This window comes from Myodes glareolus, chromosome 6 (genome assembly GCF_982192425.1).
Source record: "Myodes glareolus chromosome 6, mMyoGla1.1, whole genome shotgun sequence".
Taxonomy (NCBI): Eukaryota; Metazoa; Chordata; class Mammalia; order Rodentia; family Cricetidae; genus Myodes; species Myodes glareolus.
The window spans coordinates 104,082,160-104,105,388 of NC_142031.1; the positions used below are offsets into that span (position 1 = coordinate 104,082,160).

General features: G+C 44.1%; 1 protein-coding gene across 1 annotated transcript in view; it reads right to left on the reverse strand.

Annotated features, from left to right (window-relative positions):
* Window positions 1-23,229, reverse strand: part of Fkbp9 (FKBP prolyl isomerase 9) — a 46,999-nt gene that overhangs the window by 13,191 nt on the left and 10,579 nt on the right. Inside the window, exons 2-6 of the mRNA XM_048440419.3 lie at window positions 14,376-14,521; window positions 13,398-13,587; window positions 12,481-12,626; window positions 9,818-10,007; window positions 5,962-6,107 (exon numbers count right to left, since the gene is read on the reverse strand). Coding sequence (XP_048296376.1) covers window positions 5,962-6,107; window positions 9,818-10,007; window positions 12,481-12,626; window positions 13,398-13,587; window positions 14,376-14,521 — 818 coding nt within the window. The remainder of the gene's footprint in view (window positions 1-5,961; window positions 6,108-9,817; window positions 10,008-12,480; window positions 12,627-13,397; window positions 13,588-14,375; window positions 14,522-23,229) is intronic.

A 23,229-nucleotide genomic window follows, 5' to 3' on the forward strand; every position in this document is an offset into this window, starting at 1 on the left:
AATTCCCTACAAATTACAGGTGATTCTCACTGCACCAACATTCGAGGGCCTGTGGGCCAGAAAAGGGCCAGGGATTTCTTTTCCTAGGTGACTGTGTTTAAGAAAAACTATGGTTGGGCATGGTACGGGCCTTTAACCACAGAACTCAGGAGACAGAGACAGGCAGATCTCTGAATTCTAGGTCAGCCTGGTCTACATAGCACTAGGCCAGTGGGATCTACATAGCAAGTTCCAGGCCACAGGGATACACAGTGAAAGAAGTTTGAAATCTGCGCATTCCCGGGATCTGCTCCTACCTTGCCAAGCACTCTGCTGATGACTAAGGTAGCTTCTTTGACACAGACATCTTGGTCAGTCGAGAGACAGACACACACCCACTCAGTGAGCACTGTATTAGCTAGGCTTGCTTGTCAGCCTCTAGGAAGTTAATGTGGGTCAGTCTCCCAGGAGCCCAGCTCACTCAGAGACACAAACATCCTAGTGAGGGCATCAATGAGGATCTGGGCTCTGTGTGGGCAGGGAGTTATTGTTGCTCTTATTCTCTGATGGGTTCCCAACACCTCAGCATGACTCTAGTGCATCTGCGACAGACCGGAAAATGGGAGTTCCTTCACCTGTAGAACCAGAGGACAGACCTTGAACCCTAAGGATTAATCTTGAGCCCACAAAGAGCCAGTTAAGGCTGACGACAAGGGCTGCCAGTAGGCGGTCTGTCCCAGCAGAATGCTCCACTTCCTGGCAGTTACTAATTCCCTTTGAGATCTCTGGAACTTCTGGTCTGAGTTCTCAGTTCACCACATATGGAAACCAACACGCCGCTGCCTAATGGGGACACAGACACATTAGAAAGTTCTAGGTCTGACTATGGCTCCATTCTACGGCATTAATCAAAAAGCTCAACTTTTATGGGTCTTACTATCATATCTACACAGCGATTACAGTAACACTTTCTGTTGTGTCTGGTCATGTGTGTGTAAGTACACGGAGACACATATGCAGGCCAGAGGGCAAATTCTGCTATTGTGCCATGAACACTGTTGACTTTTCTGTGTTTTGGGGGGTTTTTTGTTGATGTTGTTGTTGTTATTGTTGTTGTTGTTTTATCCTTTTAAGACATGGTCTCCCACTGTTCTTGAACTTAGCAAGTCATCTAGGCTCGCTCAGGGAGCCCCAGAGATCCATCTGTCTCTGCCTCCTTGGTGCACACGCCAATACCGCCATATCTGGCTGTTCTATGTGGTATTACAGATCAAACATTTGGTCTTCAAGTTTATATGACAAGCCTTATTATAGTAACACTACCCACAGCTGTTTCCAGTTTTCAATGAGCTTTTGTGCAAGCAATCCCAGAGGGCTTGGGGAGAAGGCTCAGTCAGCAAAGTGCCTGCCACGCAAGCATGACAAGTTGAATTCAGATCTCCAGAATATGCAAAACTCTGGGCACAGACTGCATGCCTGCAATCCTAGCCTGAAGCTCATTTAGCCTAAACTGAATGGATGAGCTGTGGGTTCAGAGAAACTCATTCTGAAAAAAATAAAAGGAAGGACAATCAAGAAAAGACACCTGACATCAACTTCAGGCCTCCACCCAATGTGCACACACACATATACAACAACAACAATAACAACACACACACACACAATCCCAGATACAAAGAAGCTTGCTTCTCTAACAAGAAAGCTGCATTTCAGAGTTGCAAACTTTCAAGTGTCCTCAATCCAGAGCTGTCCTCAAGGGACATAGCAAGGCAAAAAAGACCAGAATGATTCCAGAAGTCCCACTCTGCTTTACTAACCCTGCAAGTGACGCGGCTATAACAGAACAAAATGCTGGTAGACGCTGTGAGTTCCACCAGGGGCTCATTGCTGCCAATCTGACTGAGACCTCAGTGCCCGGCACTCCCATGTGCTAAGAGGAAGTAACAAGCTAGGCAGAGCTGCATCCTATGTGTTTCTGGACCAGGGCTCCAGGAATCAGCAGGTAACCATCCCCAAAAGTCAGAGTGCTAATCCAAAGCAATGATGCAGCACACCTCCCACCCCCGCACAAGAGAGATGTGGGATGTCCTTCTGGTGTGGGCAGCCGGGACACGAAAGCACAGTCTCCGTTTACACAACAACACCTACATTTTACACTTCAACATGGGATTCAGGATGGAGTAGCCTCTTGCTCATAACATTTATGATTCTTTGGAGGTTTCCCAAAGCCTCATTTAATTCTGTGCAGACCTCGGTCTCATACTTGATGGAGAGCCAAAAGGAAAAAATAGTTTAAGCAAATGGTTTTCATCAGTGTGTTCTTTTGTTTTGTTTTGTTTTGTTTTTAAAGACAGGAAGGATCATTTCTCAAGTCATAATGAAATAAGAACACTCAGAAACTACCTGCTTCTGTGTATGGTTGGCCAGAACTAAAACTTGGCACAGTAGTATCAAAACACTAAACAGGACAGGAAGCAAGGCCCATTTTACCTATTAATTAATTTATTTATTCATTTATTCATTCATTTAGTTCATTGCAGAGGGCTGAACCCAGGGCCTCATGTATGCTAAAAAAGCATTTTTACCACTGTATACTAACCCATCTTTTTTATCTTTTTTCTCTCTCCTTCTGTCTCTCTCTCTCTCTCTCTCTCTCTCTCTCTATGTATGTATGTATGTATGTTTGTGTGTGTGTATGTATGTGTATATCTGGAACAGGGTCTCATGTAGCACATATTAGCCTCAAAGTCACTATCAGTTTAGCGTAGTGGTTTGAATTAGAATGACCCCATAGGCTCATATATTTAAATGCTTGGTCCCAAGTGGGTGAGACCATTTGAGAAGGATTAGCAGACATAACCTTGTTGGAGGAGGTGAGTCACTAGGGACAGGCTTTACGGTTTCAAAAGCCCGTGCCATTCCTAGTTGATTCTTTCTGCCTCCTACATACAGACCGAAGCTCTTAGCTATTCATGCCACCACGCTTCCTATACTGCTGCTTTGCCATCGTGGACTCCAACCCTCTGAAACTGTGAGCCTAAAATAAATGCTTCTACAAGTTGCCTTGGTCACGGTGTCTTATCACAGCAACAGAAAGTAACTAAGACACTGAGCACATCACAGCAACAGAAAGTAACTAAGACACTGAGCACACCCTCTGACTCCTAAGTCTCCTACCGAGTGCTGAGGTGACAGAATGCACTGCCACATCTGGCTCCAGCTCACATTTCCTTAGGTATGGTCCTTTATGGCCAGAAACTCAGAAGATTAAGCCAGAGAGGAAAAACTGCTCTTAAATGAAACCCTCTAGTTTCTAATCAGCTTGCTGCACCTTGGATCCTCTGTGAGGAAATCTCCAGAGAAAATTGTCAAGATCTATATTATATGTGAACAGAAGTCAGAAGAGGGTTAACCAAGTGAATATATTCAGCCAATGAGATCAGCCTGAATTCCAGCAGTAAAAGGAATATAAGTCCATGCTAAAACAGGGAAGAAAAAAAAAACTGTGTCAACTATCCCTAAGGAAGTCAAGTAACTCAGCAAAAGCTAATGCAAGAAGATAGACATGCAGCAACAAAAACAAAAACAAACATGATTTCAAATATTGAATACTATATAGCTATTAAAAGCATCTGTTGACAGGGTGGAGAGATGGCTTGGCAATATTAAAGGTTAAGCACACAACCAAAAAATACCTGTTGACATATAAAACTGTTAACAACAAACTGGAAGAGGGGAATTTCAACACAGCATGATGGGAAGATGATCTCTTTCGGGATATAGGAGTGTGGCAGACATCTCCTTATTCTTCCTATCCATCTTTGATAAAGGGCCGACTTAGGTAGCCCAGGCTGGACTTGAATTCTCCTGCCTCCCGAAAGCCATGAATATAGATACGTACATACCCCATACGTAGTACATACATTTCTTTTAACTTACAGATATATACAGATACACCCAAAAGTACAGAAATATCTACTACTGGGATAAGAAATTACATCAAATTTGGGGACTTGAAATCACAAACACTGAGATGGTGGGGGTTCGGGGGAGAAGCCAACAGAGCAGCACTTGCCTAGGACGCACAGGGTCCTAGGCTCCATGGCCAGCACTGTAAGAGAGAGAGAGAGGGAAGGGAAGGGGAAGACAGAGGAGAGCAAGCAGGCAACAGGGAGACAAGGAGAGGACACGCAAACAGACACAGTTCTGGAAGTCAGAGGCACCAGCAGGGGTGTGCTCTTTGGAGGCCCAGAAGAAAGAGTTTCCTTGTCCTGTACCTTGTGTTCCGTCTCCCCCACCCCTCACCCCAACCAAACACAACCCACGTCAGTGACCACGCCCACATTCTCAGTCTCAGTCAAGCTTAGTTCTCATCCAGCGCACATCCTACCTCCCGCAAAGACACTCAAAGCATTCATTTCAGGGCCATCTGGATAACCCAGAACACCATCCCTGCTTCAAGGTCCTTAATCACACCAGAATATACCCTTTGAAGAAAGAAATATTCAGAGGTTCATGGACACTTTTTAATGTGATATGTCTACCACAGTAGCATTAACTTCTCGTGGTGTGATTTAGGGAGGTTGGAGGTCTTAAACTTCTCTAATCCTAAAAATAAAATACATTTTTGTATCCATTTTTATTTTGTTTTTTTGTTGTGGTTTGTTTTTTGTTTATTTGTTTTTGTTTTTGAAACAAGGTCCCATTTAGCTCAGGCTAGTTTCAAATTTGTTATGTAGCCAGAATAACTACGAATTCCTGATTCTCCTGCTTCCACCTCCAAAGCGTTGGGATTGCAGGCACTTCTACAAAGTGAGCTATTTCTACAAAGTGTTGAAATTGCAGGCACATGTACCATGCTGAGCTATTTCTACAGAGTGTTGGGATTGCAGGCACATGCACCATGCTGAGCTATTTCTACAGAGTGTTGGGATTGCAGGCACATGCACCATGCTGAGCTATTTCTACAGTGTTGGGATTGCAGGCACATACACCATGCTGAGCTATTTCTACAGTGTTGAGATTGCAGGCACATGTACCATGCAAGCTATTTCTACAGAGTGTTGGGATTGCAGGCACATGTACCACGCAAGCTATTTCTACAGAGTGTTGGGATTGCAGGCACATGCCATCATGCTGAGCTATTTCTACAAAGTGTTGGGATTGCAAGCACATGCCATCATGCTGAGCTATTTCTACAAAGTGTTGGGATTGCAGGCACATGCACCATGCTGAGCTATTTCTACAACTTTTTAAAGGAAGTTTGCTCCTAGGGTGACAAAATGTCCCTGGAATTAAGGTTCTAACTACACACCTCACTAAATTTGCTAATGTTTCTGAATTGTACAGTTATATAGGGGGATTTCTTAGTGTGCAAAATAGAAACCAAAAGGGGGAGATAAAGTTACACTTACTTTCAACTACTTTATTTAAAATAAATTAAGAAATATAAAGACAGTTAAAATAGAGTAAAATGTTGGGACTGAAGAGATGACCCATCAGTTAAGAACACTGGCTACTCTTCCAAAAGACCCAGTTCAGCTCCTAGCATCAACATGGCAGCTCATAACTGTCTTTTGCTCTAGTTGCAGGGGATCCAGTATCCTCTCCTGGCCTCTTCAGACAATGCATACATAGTAACCTTACATACGTGCAGGTGAAATACTCATACAGGTAAAATAAAAATAAATAAATATATTGTATATAACATATAAGCATACATAGATAGAATCATAGATAGAGTAAAATATTAATAATTGGTGAAACAAAGTAGAATTCACTGTGCAGTCCTTTCAACACTGCTGTAGATTTTAAATTTTTCAGAAAGGAAAATGGGTAGGGGACGCAGCTGCCACCAAACAGCTCTAGAAATGACAGGCATCAGTGGGATGGAGTCTTACATTGCATCTGGCTTCCTTGTTTTGGCGCTGACCTGAGCAATGTGGAAACAGCCAGTTAGTGAGGAGGGCAGGTAATACACACCTCTTCCTTCTTCTCCATAGCCCAGGTGAGGAGGGACCACAATCCTTCGCCTCTCTCCAATGCAAACACCAAGTAAGCCTTCATCCATCCCAGGAATCACATAGCCCTGCCCAATGTATGTGTCAAAGGTGTGGTTCCGTGAGTAGCTAAGAAAGAAGACAGAAAGGGCGAGGTCACTCATAAGGGACACCCACAGCAGCTGTGGAAATTACTCACAGCCCAAGGAGTGGGGAGCATGAGGGCGCCTGCAGAAACAACATGCTATAATGACGATGTGTATGATCACATTATAAAAGGCATGGGAGTGAGAGAAGCAGCCACATACAACAGAGCTGATGGGAGTTGCCTATCTCCTTCCCAGTTCCCTCTCGCCCCAGTATTAACAGGTCTCTCCTCCATCTTTCTTTTGAAATCAACTCAATACTATGAGTCTTCCTCTGCGTTTTCCCTTCCCACTCACACCCACAGCAGAGCGTAAGAAGTACTTTCAGTGTTTCCGAACTCCTACAACAAGTACTGTCTAAACAACGACGGTGTTGCGTTTATCACATAATTTCACACTGGGCCTTCCCTTTGATAGCAATTGTTTTGGGAGACAGTACTCTTCTCCCTAGAAATACCAGACTGAGCCTGGTGCCCTTAGCGCCATTCTAGCAGACAAGAGTGACACCTCCAGTTGTGGAAGTCCAGGCCCTCTTGAGCACTGAGACACTTCCACTGAAAAACTAAGGATGACGTGAAAAGAACAAGAACAAAAACAAAGCCTAAGCCCAGATGCACAGGTCCCAGTGTTAAAACATAAGGGCTGTGTAAAACCAATACAGCCTGGCTCCATCAAGATTTGCCAGTTCCACAGGATGGCCCACGTAGAAATGAATCAGATGAAATCCCAAGCAAAGAAGTCAAAAGTATAATTAACTATAAATATATCCAAAGAAATCAAACAGAATACAAACTTGTGAATTAACAGAGAACAGAAATAAATAAGTGTAATAAGAAAGTCAATACAGCATATAAAGTGGAATTTAATAAAGAGAAATATTGAGGAGCCAAAGAGATGGCTCAGTGGTTAAGAGAGAAGACCCCAATTCAGTTTGCAACATCCAGAGCAGCTGCCTAAACCTTCATGCACCTCCAGCTCCACGGGAATGTGGCCTCTGCAGATACCCGCACTTATATGGACGTAATGTGCATGCCAACACACATACATACATACATGTGTTTTTTAACAATACTGAAAAATCAAAACTGAAACACTGGAAATGACAATTTCAGGATGTCCTGTAAGTTGGGGAGACTCACCAGCAGAGCAGCTCAACAGGAGGACAGAGTGGCGAAGCTTGAAGACAAGGTGGAGGAATTGCAATATTCAGACAGCAACACAGACAGACAACATATCAGAATATGAATAGAATAGTCAAGATCTATGGGATATAATTTAAAACCCAAATCTAGGCACAGAAAAAGGAGAATTTCATGTTCAAGGCACAAAAAAAAAAAACATTTTCAATAAAATCATAGCAGAAATTTTCCCAACTCTAGGGGGAAAGGTCCCCAGAAATAGGTTGCACTTAGAATGCCAATTAGGCAAGACCAGAGAACTTTCCCATGCCATACTTACAGTCAAAACACTAAATATATAGAACAATAAAAATGCAAACAGAGAAAAATGCTTTCAACAATATCAACCAACAAAGGGTTAATTTCTTCAAATCAATAAGGGTAAATTAAATACCAGCAATATAAAAATAGGCAAAAATAATAATAAAGGATATCTAAATAAATATTTGGAAACAGTAACCAAAGAACTTCAGGTTAAAATCATAGGTATGATTTCTCTCTTGAAATTTACCAAAGTTTAACTTGCTTTGTTTTGTGTTTTGAGACTAGGCTAGCATCAAAACTTGAGAAAAATCTTCCTGCCTCAGCCTTCAAAGTGCTAGGGTTGAAAACATAAGCAATCAAACCTGGTTCTTACTTCTAAATGATATACAGAGAATGTTTATCAAAACCTATAAAAATATATGTAAGAGAGTAGACAGGAAATGAGAAACTGACATGATTCTATTTCAATTAAGAATACATTAAAATTAAATACACATACAATTAACATATAAGCTTTGACCCAAAGATTCTTCTTGGAAACATACTTGAAGACTTAGGTGCAAAAATAATTAAAAGTCTTAAATGTCAAAGAGTAGTAAAACCATAAATGAGACCATAAATGGTCCCAAAAAAGAATTGATACCCAAGTTTAGGACAAAATTTATTATGTTAGGACAAGCGAGATCCCACTATACTCAAACTGAAAACTATGCAAGACCTGCAGAAACAACAGTTCCATTGTGTGGGCAAAAATCTAGTATGCCCAGAAAAATAATCTGCCCACCTCCTTCCTTCCCTCTCTTCCTTCAACAGGGCAATCCCTATGTTGTCCAACATTCAAGCTCAAGTAATCCTCCTGCCTCAACCTCCCAATTAGCTGGGAACACAGGCACATACCACTCTACTAGGACCACCTTGAGTTCAGGAGTTCAAGATCAGTGTAAGATACACCACTTCAAAAAATTAAAAAGGGTGGGGGGGCTTGGGCTTTAACTCAATGTGAAGTGCTGGGGTTCAATCCAAAATTATAAACTTTCAAAAGAATGAAGAGAGAGAGAGAAAGGGAGGAGAGAAAGGGAGGAGGGGGGAGAAAGATGATAAGGGAAGGAAAAGAAAAAGTAAGAGAAACACTTATAAAATGGTTACACTGGAGCTAGACAGCTGGCTCCATAGTTAAAGGAGTATTGATTCCTCTTGCAGAGGACCACGTTCAGTTCCCGGCACCCACTTGGTAGCTCACAACCATCCATAACTCTAGTTCCAAGAGGTCTAATGACTTCTGACTTCTGTGGACACCAGGCACACGTGAGATACACATACATAAATGCAGGCAAAACACTCACATACATAAAATAAATAGATCTTAATTAATTAATTAAAATTGTTCATGTTAAAGACTAGAACAAATGAGGCAAACAGACCAGGTACATTGATTATCTTAATTTATTACTTAGTTTTACTTTGAACCATGTGACTATTTTTTATTTGAAAAATTTAATAAAAAATGTAGACGAGATCTTAAGACTAAGAAGGATGAGTTATCCCAAAAAAGCAATATCATAAAAAAAAGTCCCCCTTTGATGCTTTGGATACATAAACAAATGAGAAATCTATTACGTCAGAGACAGGACGTTCTGTCACCACTTGTTTATAGGAAGCTAAAGGAGTGGTTTCAACACTAGCCTGCCACCTGAATGAACAAGACATGCCACAGCTTGCTGAGGGCACTATGCACTGACGCCATCTGTGCTGATGATGGGGCAGTGTAATTACCCTCTGCAGCATCCACTCAGAAGGGAGCTGAAGGCGCCCAGCTGTCTCCTCCAGCTGGTCGTACTGAACTGAACCATCTCAGACCATGTAGAAACAAGGGATAAAGTGAAGCTGATGTTCGGAGAACTCCAACATTAGCCAATGTGGGGAAGCTAGGGCACCACAGACAGCTGTTTCTTTGTCCACTGTATCTCTGTGACCTCGCTTCTGACCACGCCACACCTCGGAGTCTACAGTGGGGTTCAGAGTCAGAAGGAATATAACGGGTGTCTAGGGTAAGCCCCTCCCGTTTTCTTTCAAGACATGTAAATCAGGAAACCTTTGTAAACCACCTAGGAACAAATTCAGAATCTGAAAAGAGAGGCCTATACTGCAGGTTAAAATATAAGTCAGCACTGGTGGAATTATTAACCCATGGTCAACGGTGCCAGCTGCACTTCACTGAGCTGTTCTGGTGAGGGGAAAGTAGTTTCCTTACCTGGAATCAAAGAGGGTGCCATCCAGGAGCGTGCCATTGTAATGATACCTGAGGAAGTCCCCACTCTGACTTCTGCGCTCACAGTTCTCGGGGACTACCTTGTTCTCGACGGAAATACTGTCCTTGGGGTTATGGAGGTCCAGCAATGCAACGTCAAAGACGAGGGACGCCTGCCCAGGGATGTCTTTCCCTAGAGAGAAATGGAAGAACGACTCATTCCAGACACAGAATGTGGGAGGTGCTCTAGCCACTACTCATGCCCTCTGTGTGGGTATTCCTCACTCCTTAAAGCCTCCCAGCCAAGGAAAACCTGGGTTGTTGTCTAACAATGGGCTAGTGGGTACAGCACACTACCTGACCGCACACTACAGCACCACAAACATGCTTCAGATGCTCGCACTGCAATGAGCAGCTCTGGAGGCAGCCTGCACCCACAGGGAAACCCAAACCCATACTCCCGTGGGTTCTGTCTGCACAAGTGCCCTGTAAACATTCAAATGTGCAAATTCCAAACCTGTGACTTTGCTCTGGAAAATGCTATGCATACAGTCTTGTTCTTTCAAACCAAGAGCCACTTTTTATAAACATAAGTTCTTTATCCAAAACAAAACATAAATAAACAGCAGTTAGATGACAAACAAAAGGTGATACACACGATCTAAAAATAGTTGTTACATCTTTTCTATCTCATTTCTGCACGGTGCTTCTATTCCTGGATGTTTCTAAGACAGGATGTGCTGGACACAGCCTACCCTCTGTATTCGTGGGTTCCACATCCATGAGTTCAGTCAACCTCAGAGCAAAAATATTGAAGACAAAAAATTATGCCTATAAAACAAGGTATGGTGGAACACAAGTGCAATCCCAGCACTGGGCACATGGAGGATGATGAGAATTCAAGGTTATCCTCAGCTACATAATGAATCCAAGGCCAGCCTGCACTAAATTAGACCTTTCTCAGAAAATTAAAAAATTCTATCTGTACTAAAAACATATACTTCTACTTTTTTCATTACTCTCAAAACTATACCAAATGACAATTATTTATGTATGTAGTATGCCCGGTGTATGTATAGCAGTTTCCCCCAGAACGGAAATATTCCCGCCAGGAGTGGGAAGACTCAGAAGGTAAACAAATCACATATTTTATGCTTTTGGATAAAGAGAATAAAAGGAAGCTTCTTTGGTATCTTCTAGACACAACAGAACTGATGCATATATGAACTCAGACTGTGACAGTATGCACAAGACCTGTACAGGTTCTAACCAGACAAAATCCCAGCCCTGATCAGGGGAAGCGAATACCAAGTCCACCCCTAACCAAGAAGCTATTTGCAATCAATACCTACAGGAAAAAGAAAAACTAGTTTTCTCAAATTAAGTCTCAGTGAAATTATCAACCATATTCCAGGGCAGGCCCTATGCCTGGAGTGATTGGCCAACACAAAATGGACTACATGCTTTTGTCCACTGTTTGTTCTGTTTTGGGTTTTTTGTTTGTTTGCTTGTTTGTTTGTTTGGGGGTTTTGTCTCATTGGCTTTCTTTATTTTTGTTTGTTTTTTTCTTTTTTGAGAGAGTGCATGAAGTTGGGGGAGTAGGAAGGTGGGCAGGACATGAGAGAAGTTGAGAAAGGGAAAGGCTATAATCAAAATATGTTGTATAAAAAATTGTTTTTCACCGATGATAGCTTATGCTGGAGAGGGTGTGGGGTAAAGAGAACACTCCTCCATTGCTGGTGGGAATGCAAACTTGCACAACCACTCTGGAAATCAGTATAGCGGTTTCTCAGAAAATTGGGACTCAACCTACCTCAGGACCTAGAAGCACTTTTAAAGGAATACCCAAAGGACACTCAATCATACTACAAGGACATTTGTTCAACTATGTTCATAGAAGCATTATTAATAATAGCCAGAACCTGGAAACAACATAGATGCCCCTCAACTGAGGAACAAATAAAGAAAATGTGACACATTTACACATTAGAGTACTACTCAGCAAAAAAAAAAAAAAAAAAGCATCTTAAATTTTGCATGCAAGAGGATGGAAGTAGAAAAAATCCATCCTGACTGAGGTAACCCAGACCCAGAAAGATGAACATGGTATGTGCTCACTCATAAGTGGATACTAGCTGTAAAGCAAAGGATAATGAGCCTATAGTCCATGACTCTAGAGAAGGTAAGTAACAAGGTGAACCCTAAGAAAAACATATAAAGATCCACCCGGAAGGGGGAAATAGATAAGATTACTGACAAAATTGGGAGCATGGGAGTAGGGGGAGAAGGGAGGGCAGAAGGGGAAGAGAAGGGGAGAAAGGGAGGGGAAAAGAACTTGAGGGAACGGGATAGTCGAGATGGAGGAAGTACAGAGATGACTGCAAAAAAAGAGATATTTTGATTTAGGGAGCCATTATGGGGCTAGCAAGAAACCTGGCACTAGAGAAATTCCCAGGAATCCACTTACTGCTCTTGCAAAAGCCCCCGGGTCGGTTCCCTGCAATGGTTTATCCCTCCAGCTCTGGGGGATCTGCAGCTCCCTTCTGGTGTCGGAGGCGGCACACACATGGGGTACACATACAGAGAAGCAGGAACACACACATACGCATAAACAAAAACCAAACGTGTAAAAACGAATGAGCAGCGCGCTGAGAAAGAGGACTTACCGTCTCCCTCTTCGCCATAGGCCAGAAAAGGAGGGATGGTGATGATGCGCTTCTCCCCAACACACATGCCCAGCAGCCCTTTGTCCATCCCCGGAATCAGCCATCCAATTCCCACGTACGTGTCATAGGTTTTCATGCGATTGTGGCTAGGAAGGAAGGAAGGAAGGGGAAGGAAACACGTTCTATATCATTTCTAACTCATGGGATTTTTGCTTCTCAAATCTCAGATAAACGAAGAGCCCACACTCATCCCTAGTGACAGGCATAGGTCCCATATTTGCTCCCTGATATAAGGAAGAAGCAAAAAGCTCATATTTAGAGCAGAGTCAACAGTTATCCCACTCGTTGAACATTCTGTATTACAGAAAGCCTCAGAGAGTTCCCTGGTTTTTATCCTAGCTTCAAAGGTCTCTGCAGTTTCATTGTCCCCTCCCCTACCTGTTTAGAGATGTATTTATGTATTATGTATGCAATGTTCTGCATGCACATAACCCTGCAGGCCAGAAGAGGGCACCAGGTCTCACCATGTGGTTACTGGGAATTGAACACAGGACCTCTGGAAGACCAGTTAATGCTCTTAATCTCTCAGCCCTCTCTCCAACCCTCTTCTTCCCTTCCCATGGGCAAACGATATAAATGAGTCAAACACCCATGAGATTCCTGGGAAATGTGGCTCTTAAGTGGAAATCTTCAAATGTGTTTTAAATGAAATCAAGATTGCTTTTTTTATTTCTTCTAAGGTGTTCTATTTTGACTCTGGCACCACGGAGTATCAAACATTAACCAAAACTATATGGGGTAGGATTTGGTCCTAGGTATGAGTGCCTTTGGCTGAGTGCTTTTTCTGGTTTCCAAATGGGCACAGAAAGGAGACATGACAGAAAGAACCACACACTGCAACGGACCGTGGAACTTACCTGGAATCAAACAGCGTCCCATCCAAGAATGTTCCGTTGTAATGGTACCTCACAAAATCGGACACCTGGATAGTCCGAGGACAGCTGGGAGGCTTGAAATACGTCTGAATCTGAACCTGGTCTTCAGAATTCCAAATATCCATCAGAAGTACATCAAAATGAAGTACCGAGTTTGGAGGGATCACACCAGCTGGAAATTAAAGTGAGCTCGCACTGAGAGTCTGCCCCCTCCTGGCGACACAGAGATTCCCTAGGAGGCCGCTGTCGAATGCTATTTTCTCAATCACTCCCTCAAGGAGAGAGAAAGCAGGTGCAGCAGTCTGGGGAAGCTAACGAAAAGTTACAAGATTTCCTAGGTTTCTCCCCAAAGCTGCAAAGTGTAAACAGTGGCTAAGGCGAGGACTGTGCCCTGAAGAGCACAGGGAACTCTGAGGACACAGCTTTTATGTGGGGTCACCCATGCATGCTACAGTGGGCTTCTGACCAATCCAGCTGCTGCAGAGTGACTCACACTCCCTGAAGTAACCCCTCAGCCATGCTTCTGTAAGTTACTTCAGTAAACTCACTGGTTCTCCAGGCTGGATTTCGGTGGGATCTTTGGTCCGCTATCAATGGCCTAAGTGGGTTAAATAAACATTTCTTCACATTCCATAAGGAAAAAGCCAATTGACCATTACGATCAATGTAACAGAAGTCCAAAGAATCCAAACCCATCACTAAGGTACAATTCCAAAAGGTCCATTCTTCCTACATCCTTCCTCCAAATAAAGTGAGAGAAAGACTCCTCTCATCTGGACCTCATTAGATACTCCTGAGTTGGCACTTTCTTCTGCATCTAAGAAGTAAACCTACAAAGGAAATGCTAGTTGAGGCTCTTCGGCCTTTCTCCTCCCCCCCCCCCAATTAAAGATCCCAAATTCTCCAGTCAGGCTGGCTTCAAAGCCTGCAAAAGTGTCTGTAAATTGAGTGAAAACTTACACACTCCTTCACTTCCATAGGCAAGGTTTGGGGGAATCGTCACGAAGCGCCTCTCATTCACGCACATCCCAACCAAAGCTTGGTCCATCCCTGCGATCAGCTGGCCTTTTCCCACAAATACATTGAAGGTAGAGTCTCTGTCGTAGCTAAAGATCCAGAAGATAGGGGGAGAGAGATAAAAACATAGTCATCCCCACAGAGAATGCAGCTTCATGAAGGTCACAGCCAAGGGAACGACCTACCAAAGAGTTACTGGCCCAGGAAATGTCTTCGCTGGACATTTGAGGAGTTGGTTTTTATATTAAATTGAATACTGCCAACAAATCTACTTAGAAATGATTGTCACACAAGCCTGACAACCTGAGTTTGATCCCCTGAACCCACAGTGGAAGCAAAGAACCCAGTCCTGAAAGCTGCCCTCTGATGCCCTAAGCACAAGGAGGCACGTGCAGCAGGGAGGGGATGCACACTAGTACGTGCTGACGGGTCAGACAATAATAACAAATCATGGCTGGGACATACACCCTTGCTTTCTAACGTTAAATTCAGCAATACTTTTACCTTCTAGGAGATGATGGATACGTGCTTTGAGAAATAATAAAGTTCAAGACAAGAACTTTGTCTATTAGTATTTTATAAACTGGCAGAGACTCATAATTTCAAACATTGTATTAAAAAAAATGACTACACATCTGGGCTTCATAACCCTTATGGAGGATCAGCTACAAGGGAGGCTGAGGAGAAAGGATCACAAGTTCAAGGCCAGTCGGGCAGCCTGGTGAAATTGGCTCCAGACTTAAAGCGAAAGAGGTCTGTGGGCTTACTCAGTGGAAGAGTAGCTGCCTAGCACTGCAAAGCCCTGGGTTTCACCTCCAGTGCTGCACAACAAAGAAAAGAGACAGAGTGCTATGGGAAATGAGTGGAAATAGAGAAAAATAAGCAAAAGAAAACTTGCTGTGGATCTTGGTTTACAGTAATTAACAGTGGAGATAACTCAAGGGTGGGACCCTGGCTGCATCTTAGTCAGATGTACCATGAAATGGACTGCGGCCATCTTTAGGATTCCTACTCACTCACACAAGAACGACAGTGGCAGTAAGTGAGGGGTAGGCCGAACGGGATGGTTCAGCTGGCAAAGGTGCCTGCTGCCAAGCCTGACAAAACCTGGGTCCCCAGGACTTACACGGTAGATGGAAGGAAAGAACCAACTGCTACCAGACATCCTCTGACCTGTGCATGTGTGCTGTGACAAGCAGGCACACACAGAGACACACACACACACACACACACACACACACACACTGTAGGAAACAGAGCTACAGTGTAAATATACCATTTTACATTTACTCATATATAGATAATATGGAAAGATCTATTTCTTAAAAATCAAGGAAAAATAGAAAAGAACAATTAATAAGTAAGAGCATTTAATTCATGAGGTTGTGCCAAGCCTCCTTTTGAAACTCCTGCCTTTTCCTCACTTTCTCCTAATGAACGGTTTGGTCAAGCAGTGGAGCCAGCTTCCTCAGACCTGCCCCCTTCACCCCCTCCTCCTAGTCTTACACCCCATTTTCACTGCCTTCCTTTCCTGAAGGTCAATGAACAGAAAGCAGGATTTCACAGAGACCACATTAAGGCACAAAGGAGTACGTGAGGCTTCTACATGTGTCAGCCTTGTACCACCACGCTGGCACGTGTGTCACCGCCTGGAATGCCAGCTCTTGACTTTTGCTTGAGCCCGGCCATAATCTCTGGATCACCTTCAGGGCCGTTTTTAATGTCATGCTAACAAATCCGAAAGCGAAGCTTTCAAGACTCCCTAGACAGAGCATATGTGGGAGCAGCAAGAATGCAAAGGCAGGGAGTGGCTGTAGAAATGCATTCCTCATCTGTAGAACGAGAATAGTTCCCAAGCTTAATGCAATTCTTAAGTGCACACATTCTGTTTTAAACAAGCTAGTTCATTCTCTAAGAAGTTGACACACTTAGCGTTGAATCCTATTTAAAAGTCCATTAGACTAAAATAAGATATTCAAAGAATCGTTTTGGTGATAGAAGACTATTGTAGGCACAGCTAGCAGGTCCCAAATCATTCCACTGAAAACTACACTGCGTATAAAGGAGTTGCAAACTAAATCAAGAGTGGTTTGGGGGCTTTGTTTTGTTTTATTTACAAGTCTTTATTTGGTTTTAAAAGCTTATTTTACTTAATGTGTATGAGTTCTTTGCCTGCATGTATGTCTGTCTGTGCAGCACATGCATGCCTGGTGCCCACCTCAGATCCCCTGGAACTGGAGTTGTAGATAGCTGTAAGCCATCACAGGGGTCCTGGGTCTTTCCGAAGAGCAGTCAATGTTCTTAGCACGGAGCCTTCTCTCCTGAGAACTTCATACATGAGCACTGTATCTATTTCTTTCCCACTCCTTTTCTTCCCCTATCATCCCTCCCATCCCCTGCTTCCCAAATTCATGCTCCCTTATTTAATTATCATTGTTCTATGCATATACATATTGAAGGAAGGCTGGGGACTGAATCTGATAAGGAAATCAGGTGTGGGGCCCTTTAAGAGGGCCTGCTTCTTGCTCCTGAGAAGCAAGTCCACTCAAGTGAGGACTCCAGCCAGACCATGCAGGGAGGAGAAGGGGTGCAGAAAGGAGAACGCTAAGGAACCTATAAAAAGGGCGACCCAGAATCCCAGAGTGACCTCTCACCTCTGGGGCCCCTTTAGCTCCCTTGGTGTGAGTTGTTGGTTCTAATAAAGTTGGTATTTTGTCCTTTCTGTCTCTTCACAATTCTTTCTTTGCACCTGCAGGGCCAAGCTCTCCACCTACCACTCTTATTATCCAGGCTCAAGCCAAGTTCTCCACTTCGGCGGCCTTCTAACTCCCAAGTGTTATTGTCTGGGCATCTGCCAAGTGGTTTCTCCTTTTCGTGATTCAGTCTTCTGCCTTTCCCAGAATTCCAATGCTCTGTCTGCCCCAAGGAAGAGAGCCTGCAGATTGCCTAGATGACCAGATGACTGTGCCCCACCCCAATACTCGTGTGCGTGTGTGTGTGTGCATACATATATTATATACATATATATATGCATGTTTATACATCTAGCATTTCTTATATAAACATAGGTTATCCAATCCGAAGGCTGATCACTTGGGATTGGACATCTATGCAGGAGTTCACCCATGGAAGAAACTGATTCTCTTAGCAGACAACGACCACGTAGAGCTCTTCATCTAGGGGTGAAACCATGTGGAATTTTCCCCATCAACACTGGCATATCAGCAGATAGTGGCATTATAGATTTGTTCAGGCAACCATACCGACTACTTCATGGGTGTGTTCTCCCTGTCATACCTAAGGGACGTTATTTAATGGCCTCTGACTCCTACAATCCTTCTTCATGCCTTCCCCTGAGCTTTGGGGGTGGGGGGGGGTACACTGCAGATGTATCTGTCAGGGCACCCCAGGCACTTATCCTCTGCGCTTTGGTCAGCTGTCATTTCCATCACAGTCTCCATCTGCTGTAGAAAGTAGCCTCTTGGATGAGGCGCGAGAGCTACCGTTATCTGCGGGTGTAAGGATATCCATTTAAAATGCAGTTAGAAAACGGCAGTAGCAGGCTCTTCTCTCAGGTCTATGACCTCTCCAGCCATGGGAAGCTGACTAGGTTTATGGTACCAAGCATGAATCCCTCCTGTTTCAGGCCATAAGTCCCATCAGACGACTGTGTGTTGGTAATGCCCAAGATAAACGCGCCGCTACTGCACTGCTGGGGATACCTTGCCAGGCTGGCGAGTACTGTTGTAGCCTTTACAGCTGGCCAGAGCTACTGCCTGCATTCCTCCCTTGAGAGCTTGCACAGTGTCTCCTACTAGGTCAGTTCCAGCTCTATTCCTCCATGCCCTGTGTCTGAAGTGTGTGCTATGTGCATCTTCAGCAACAGGGTCTTACAACTAGGTCCTTCAAATTCTGGAAGGCTATCAAGGAAAATGGCAATAAACCATATTCTTTTAGGAGTCTCTTGCGTGGCTCTGACCTCCATCTTGTTTGAAGTTTCCCATCCTGGCGCAGGGATTTGAACTGTGTTCAAAGCATGGCTCTTGAGGGTAGCATGCACACCATACATACATACACATGTGCACACGTACATATATTTTTAACTAAACTTATAGAGTAACACATTGCCCTTTTTCAAACACCCTTAGTATTATTTATCCCTGCTTCTTCACTCTCCCCCTGTATCCACAGTTAAATTCCCTGGGCACATTTTTCCCATTGCCGCTTTATAGCACTCCTCTCTAGTGCTTTTCCTCCTTCTCCGTCCTGCCACAGTCCCGTTCTTGTGGGGTTCTTCAGATACTTCAGATTGCATATTCAAATCTAAAGATTTGGAGCTAGTGTCCACGAAGGAGAGAGAGCGTGTGGTGCTTCTCTTCCCACACCTTACTGCACATCTTCAAAAGTAACTGCTATTGACAGAGTGTTTCTCACATGTTAGGTCCAGCAGCAAAGCAAGCTCTTCACAAAGAACTTGAATCCCCTTCGAATCCCTGAATCCTCATGATCTTTACACCACACAGGTAGGGACTCAGGCATGCAGTCTCCCTGGGGGTTAAAACTTTTTCAAGCTCAAAATTTAGCCAAGTGGGAAAAAAACAAAGACATAAGAATCCAGGACAGTCTTACTCTCCGCTCCTGGCTGGCACAGGTCTCTGGAGGCTCCACAGCCTCACAGTACTGTTAATTCCTCTGATGATCAGCCTGGCAGTATTAATTCCATCCTTTGATGGTCACATAGCACTGTGAGCAATGATGAGAAAATGTACCACATACACACCCAGACACATAAGGCTCTAACCATGCAAAACCAATGTTATCTATTGCTTAAAAGGCTGGCCATCTGGAAAAACTGAAGCTGTTCTCGATTTATGCTGATCAGTGCAACTGGCACAAACTCATGAGACGCCTCAAGCCCAGAACTGATCATGAAAATCATTTCTGCAACGCAAGAATAAGCGCTTACGCAGCCTGTCCCACTGGCCAGCTCGTTCACACCTTTTATAGATGTCCCAATCGGGGAACAGCAGGAAACAGATGGCTCATCCAACCAGGCAGTTCCAGGGGGACTTAATGAAGGTGCTGTGCACAGCTGACATTGTACTCAACGGTGGAAAGACCGGACGCTCTCCATGTGCTCATAAATAAAATAACGATGCCTACTTTCCCAGTTCTAGGCAACAAAGTCCTGGAAAAAGTGGTGAGAGCAATTCATCAAGAAAGCGAAGTAGATGGCATGTAAACTGGAGAGAAGCAAGGTAAAGGATTACTGTGCTCACCCATGAAACTGTCCGTAGAAAACTCTGAAGCGCTCTCTCTCGCAATCTCCCCCTCTTCCCCTACCCTCCTCTGAACTAGTAAAGGACAACGTGGCACAATACAGAAGTCAATAAGCAAAAATGAGTTGTGCCCATACCACCAGTAAATAATCACTAGTCGATAAAAAAGTCTATCTACAATAGCAAAACAATAAAATAAACCAAACAAGGGCCCAAAAGAACTATGCACTGAAAAACAGACAAATACTGCTGAACGAAATTAAAGAGGACTGGCAAGGTGGTTTACCCTGTAAGGACACTTGTCACCAAGCCTGAGAACCTGAATTTGAGCCTCAGAACCCACATGGTAGAAGGAGAGAACCAACTCCCGTAGACTGTCCTCTGACCTCCAGACATGCATGTGCGCACTAGACACTCAGGCACACACATGCACATGATAAATAAATGTTACAACTTTTTGAGCAAAAACAAATTAAAGAGAACAAAAATAAAGACACCCAACCCTGTGTTCGTGGATAAAGAGACATGATCTCATTAAAACACGTGCACCATCAAAGAGACCTACAGAGCCAGGGCAATTCCTAGCACATTCCCAGCAGTAGAAAAATATCCTAAAATTCATCTGGAAATGTCTAAAGACTCAAATTAGCCACAGTAACCCTAGGAAGAAGGGCAAATGCAGTATCCCCTAGTTCCTCGCCTTTAACTGTAGAAGGCTACAGTCATGAAAGCAGTGCATCTCAGACTTAAATTACAGAAACCAGCAAAACTGAACAGAGAGCCCAGAAATGAACCATTTCGTACATGATCAAGGGGTTGTTGATAAGACCACGTGGTGATGAAATGCGAGGGCTCCAACGAATGGTGCCAGAAAATCTATCTGGATGTCTACATGCAAAAGAGCAAAGTTGGGTCTTAGCCTTATGCCATCAAAGGCAAAGCATGGTAAAGACAAAAACTTGAGCTCCAAAGCTACAAAAATCCTAGAAGAAAACAGGCCTGATAGTTCATAGGCATCATGGCAGCAATGGGGAGGTCGAGGCGGGAAGATCAAGGAATGAGAGGCCGCCTTCATTCTTAAACTCCATCTCCAAAAGCACAGGGGAAAGCCTCCTAGCATTAGATTTTACACTGGTGTCTTGAACAGCAGCAAAAGCACAGGGTGCTGAAGCGACAACAGACAAGTAGGATTGTGTCGAACTTAAAAAATCCTCGCAGTGAAGGAAATAATCAGTAGAGTGGAAGGACCTACGGAACAGCAGTGGATACACACGAACCACCGTGAGGTCTGATCTGAAACATCGCCCACAGACTCAGAGTGTTTGGACACTCAGTCCATAGCCAGTAATGCTATCTGGGAAAGTTAGAGAACCTCTGGGATATGAGGCCCAGCAAGTAGACCTAGGCCACTGGAGGTTCCAGCCTCCTGCAGTTCTGGCCTGTGTTCTCTGCCTCCTGCTGGCTGAGATGTAAACGGCAGCACCACACCCTCCAGCTGTCATAGACCAAGCTGCTCCACACCACGCTTTTCCCGCCATGATGTACCGAACCCTCCAGACTACATGGCAAAGTCATCCTCCCCTTCCTTTAACAGCTTCTGCCAGGTATTCTGTCACGGTGACAAGAACAATAACTAAGACACCACATACGGGAGTCCTACCTAGAAAATCTAAAGTCTTACAACTCAACAACAACAAATGGACCCAGCCCAAAAACAAAAACAAAAACAAAAAACTAAGAAAAACATTTGAATCGACACTTCTTCAAAAAAGAAGAAACACAAATGGCCATCAAGCATGTAAAAAGATGTTCACTATTACCAAGCCCCAAGGAACTACAAATTGAAACCATAATGTGTTTTCAGAGCACTTACCACCTGCATGCCCTCCTCCGGCGAGTGCAGGTGGTCAGTATACTCCCAAGCAGACAACTCGGGTCTCAAGGGGTAAGTGTCACCTAGTGGACAATCACTGACTTTAATTTCCTTACCTATCATCCCGACTCAGAACGAATAAAAGCATGTTTCGAAACCTGTGCCTTCCATATGGTAGCCACTAGCCACATGCAGCTATGGAGCACTCAGAACAGGGATGTGCCACCAACCAGAATCTAACCCACAGCCCTAGACGGGTCTCAAGCAGCTTGGGTTCCAGGTTCTGCTGTGATCTACACAGACAGACCCACTCTAGAATATAAAGACCGTCTCCACTACCCTAGAGAGATCAAGACCCGTTGGCCCTTCTCAGTGGCCTTGGTTTGGGGCAGGAGGAAAATTCCACGCATAGCACTGGAAGCCAAAACAAAGAGTCAGGAATAAGACCTTCCCTGCCAAGGGGCTAAACACAGTCAGGGCATGAAGCCACTGTAGCCCAATCTCTGTTTTCCCAGCAGACTCCAAAGCAGGAATTTACCTAGGGACTGGAGGCAGATACCAAACCATCTGGAAGCCTGGCCAGAGGACTTCAAATGCTACCTTCAACAGACAGCCTCTCCTGCCTCTCGGGTTATGCTGGCACCACTGTCCTCTTCCCCTAAACTCCAGCTTTGCCTTCTCCGCAGCTTTCCTTAAAAACTGCCCACATCTACCCCCTCCACTACTGTCTCCCTCCTCAGTCCTGAATCCTAGGCTGACCTCAGGCGGCTCTGCAGCTGACAAACCCAGGCTTGAATCCCAGCTCTGACTTCAAGTCAGTCAATGCTCTTCTCCAGGCCTCCCCAGCTTCCTCATCTGTAAACAGAATCCAGGGGGCTGAGGAGATGGTTTACCGTTAAGGATGCCTGTTGCTCTCCTAGGAGACCAGGGTTGGGTTCCCAGCACCCACATTGGGCAGCTCACAGCTGCCTATAATTCCTGTCCCAGAAGATCCAGCACCCACTTCTAGCCTCCGTGAGCACCCACACATACACACTCATGCAGACAGACACACAGAGATACATATTTTAAACAACAAATTTAATAATTAAAAACAATGATAGTAATTGTCACCCCAGGTCAGGCAGGGAGGCCACTAAAATACACAGAAAATAACCGACACAGATGACCATGTGGGGAAACGCAAACCTTGTGCACTGTGGGTGGGAAGGTAAAATAGTGCAACTACTACGGAAAAAGGAATTCCATGGGAAAAGGAATTGCATCAAAAATTTAACTCAGCAGTAAAAGAAGGCCCAAGAATCTTATTTACCCAACAGAATTAAAAACAGAGGCTTGCAGAGAATATCTGTGCAAACATCCTCACTACAGCATGACCCACAACAGCCAAAAATATGCAAGCAAACTAAACGTGCAACAGTTGACAAATGGGGGAAAGTAAACAAAGTGAAGGAACTAAATGAAGGAAACCCTGTGATAGGCTGTGCATCGCTAATGCATCTTGAGGGCGATTCGTGAAGTGAAATGAACTAGTCAGGAAAGATCAAACACTGCAGGTATGGTTCCACAAAGGACACGAGCCAGATAAGAGCACAGGGACTTTATAATCCCAGTGCCTGATCAGCTAAGGCAGGGAGACACCATG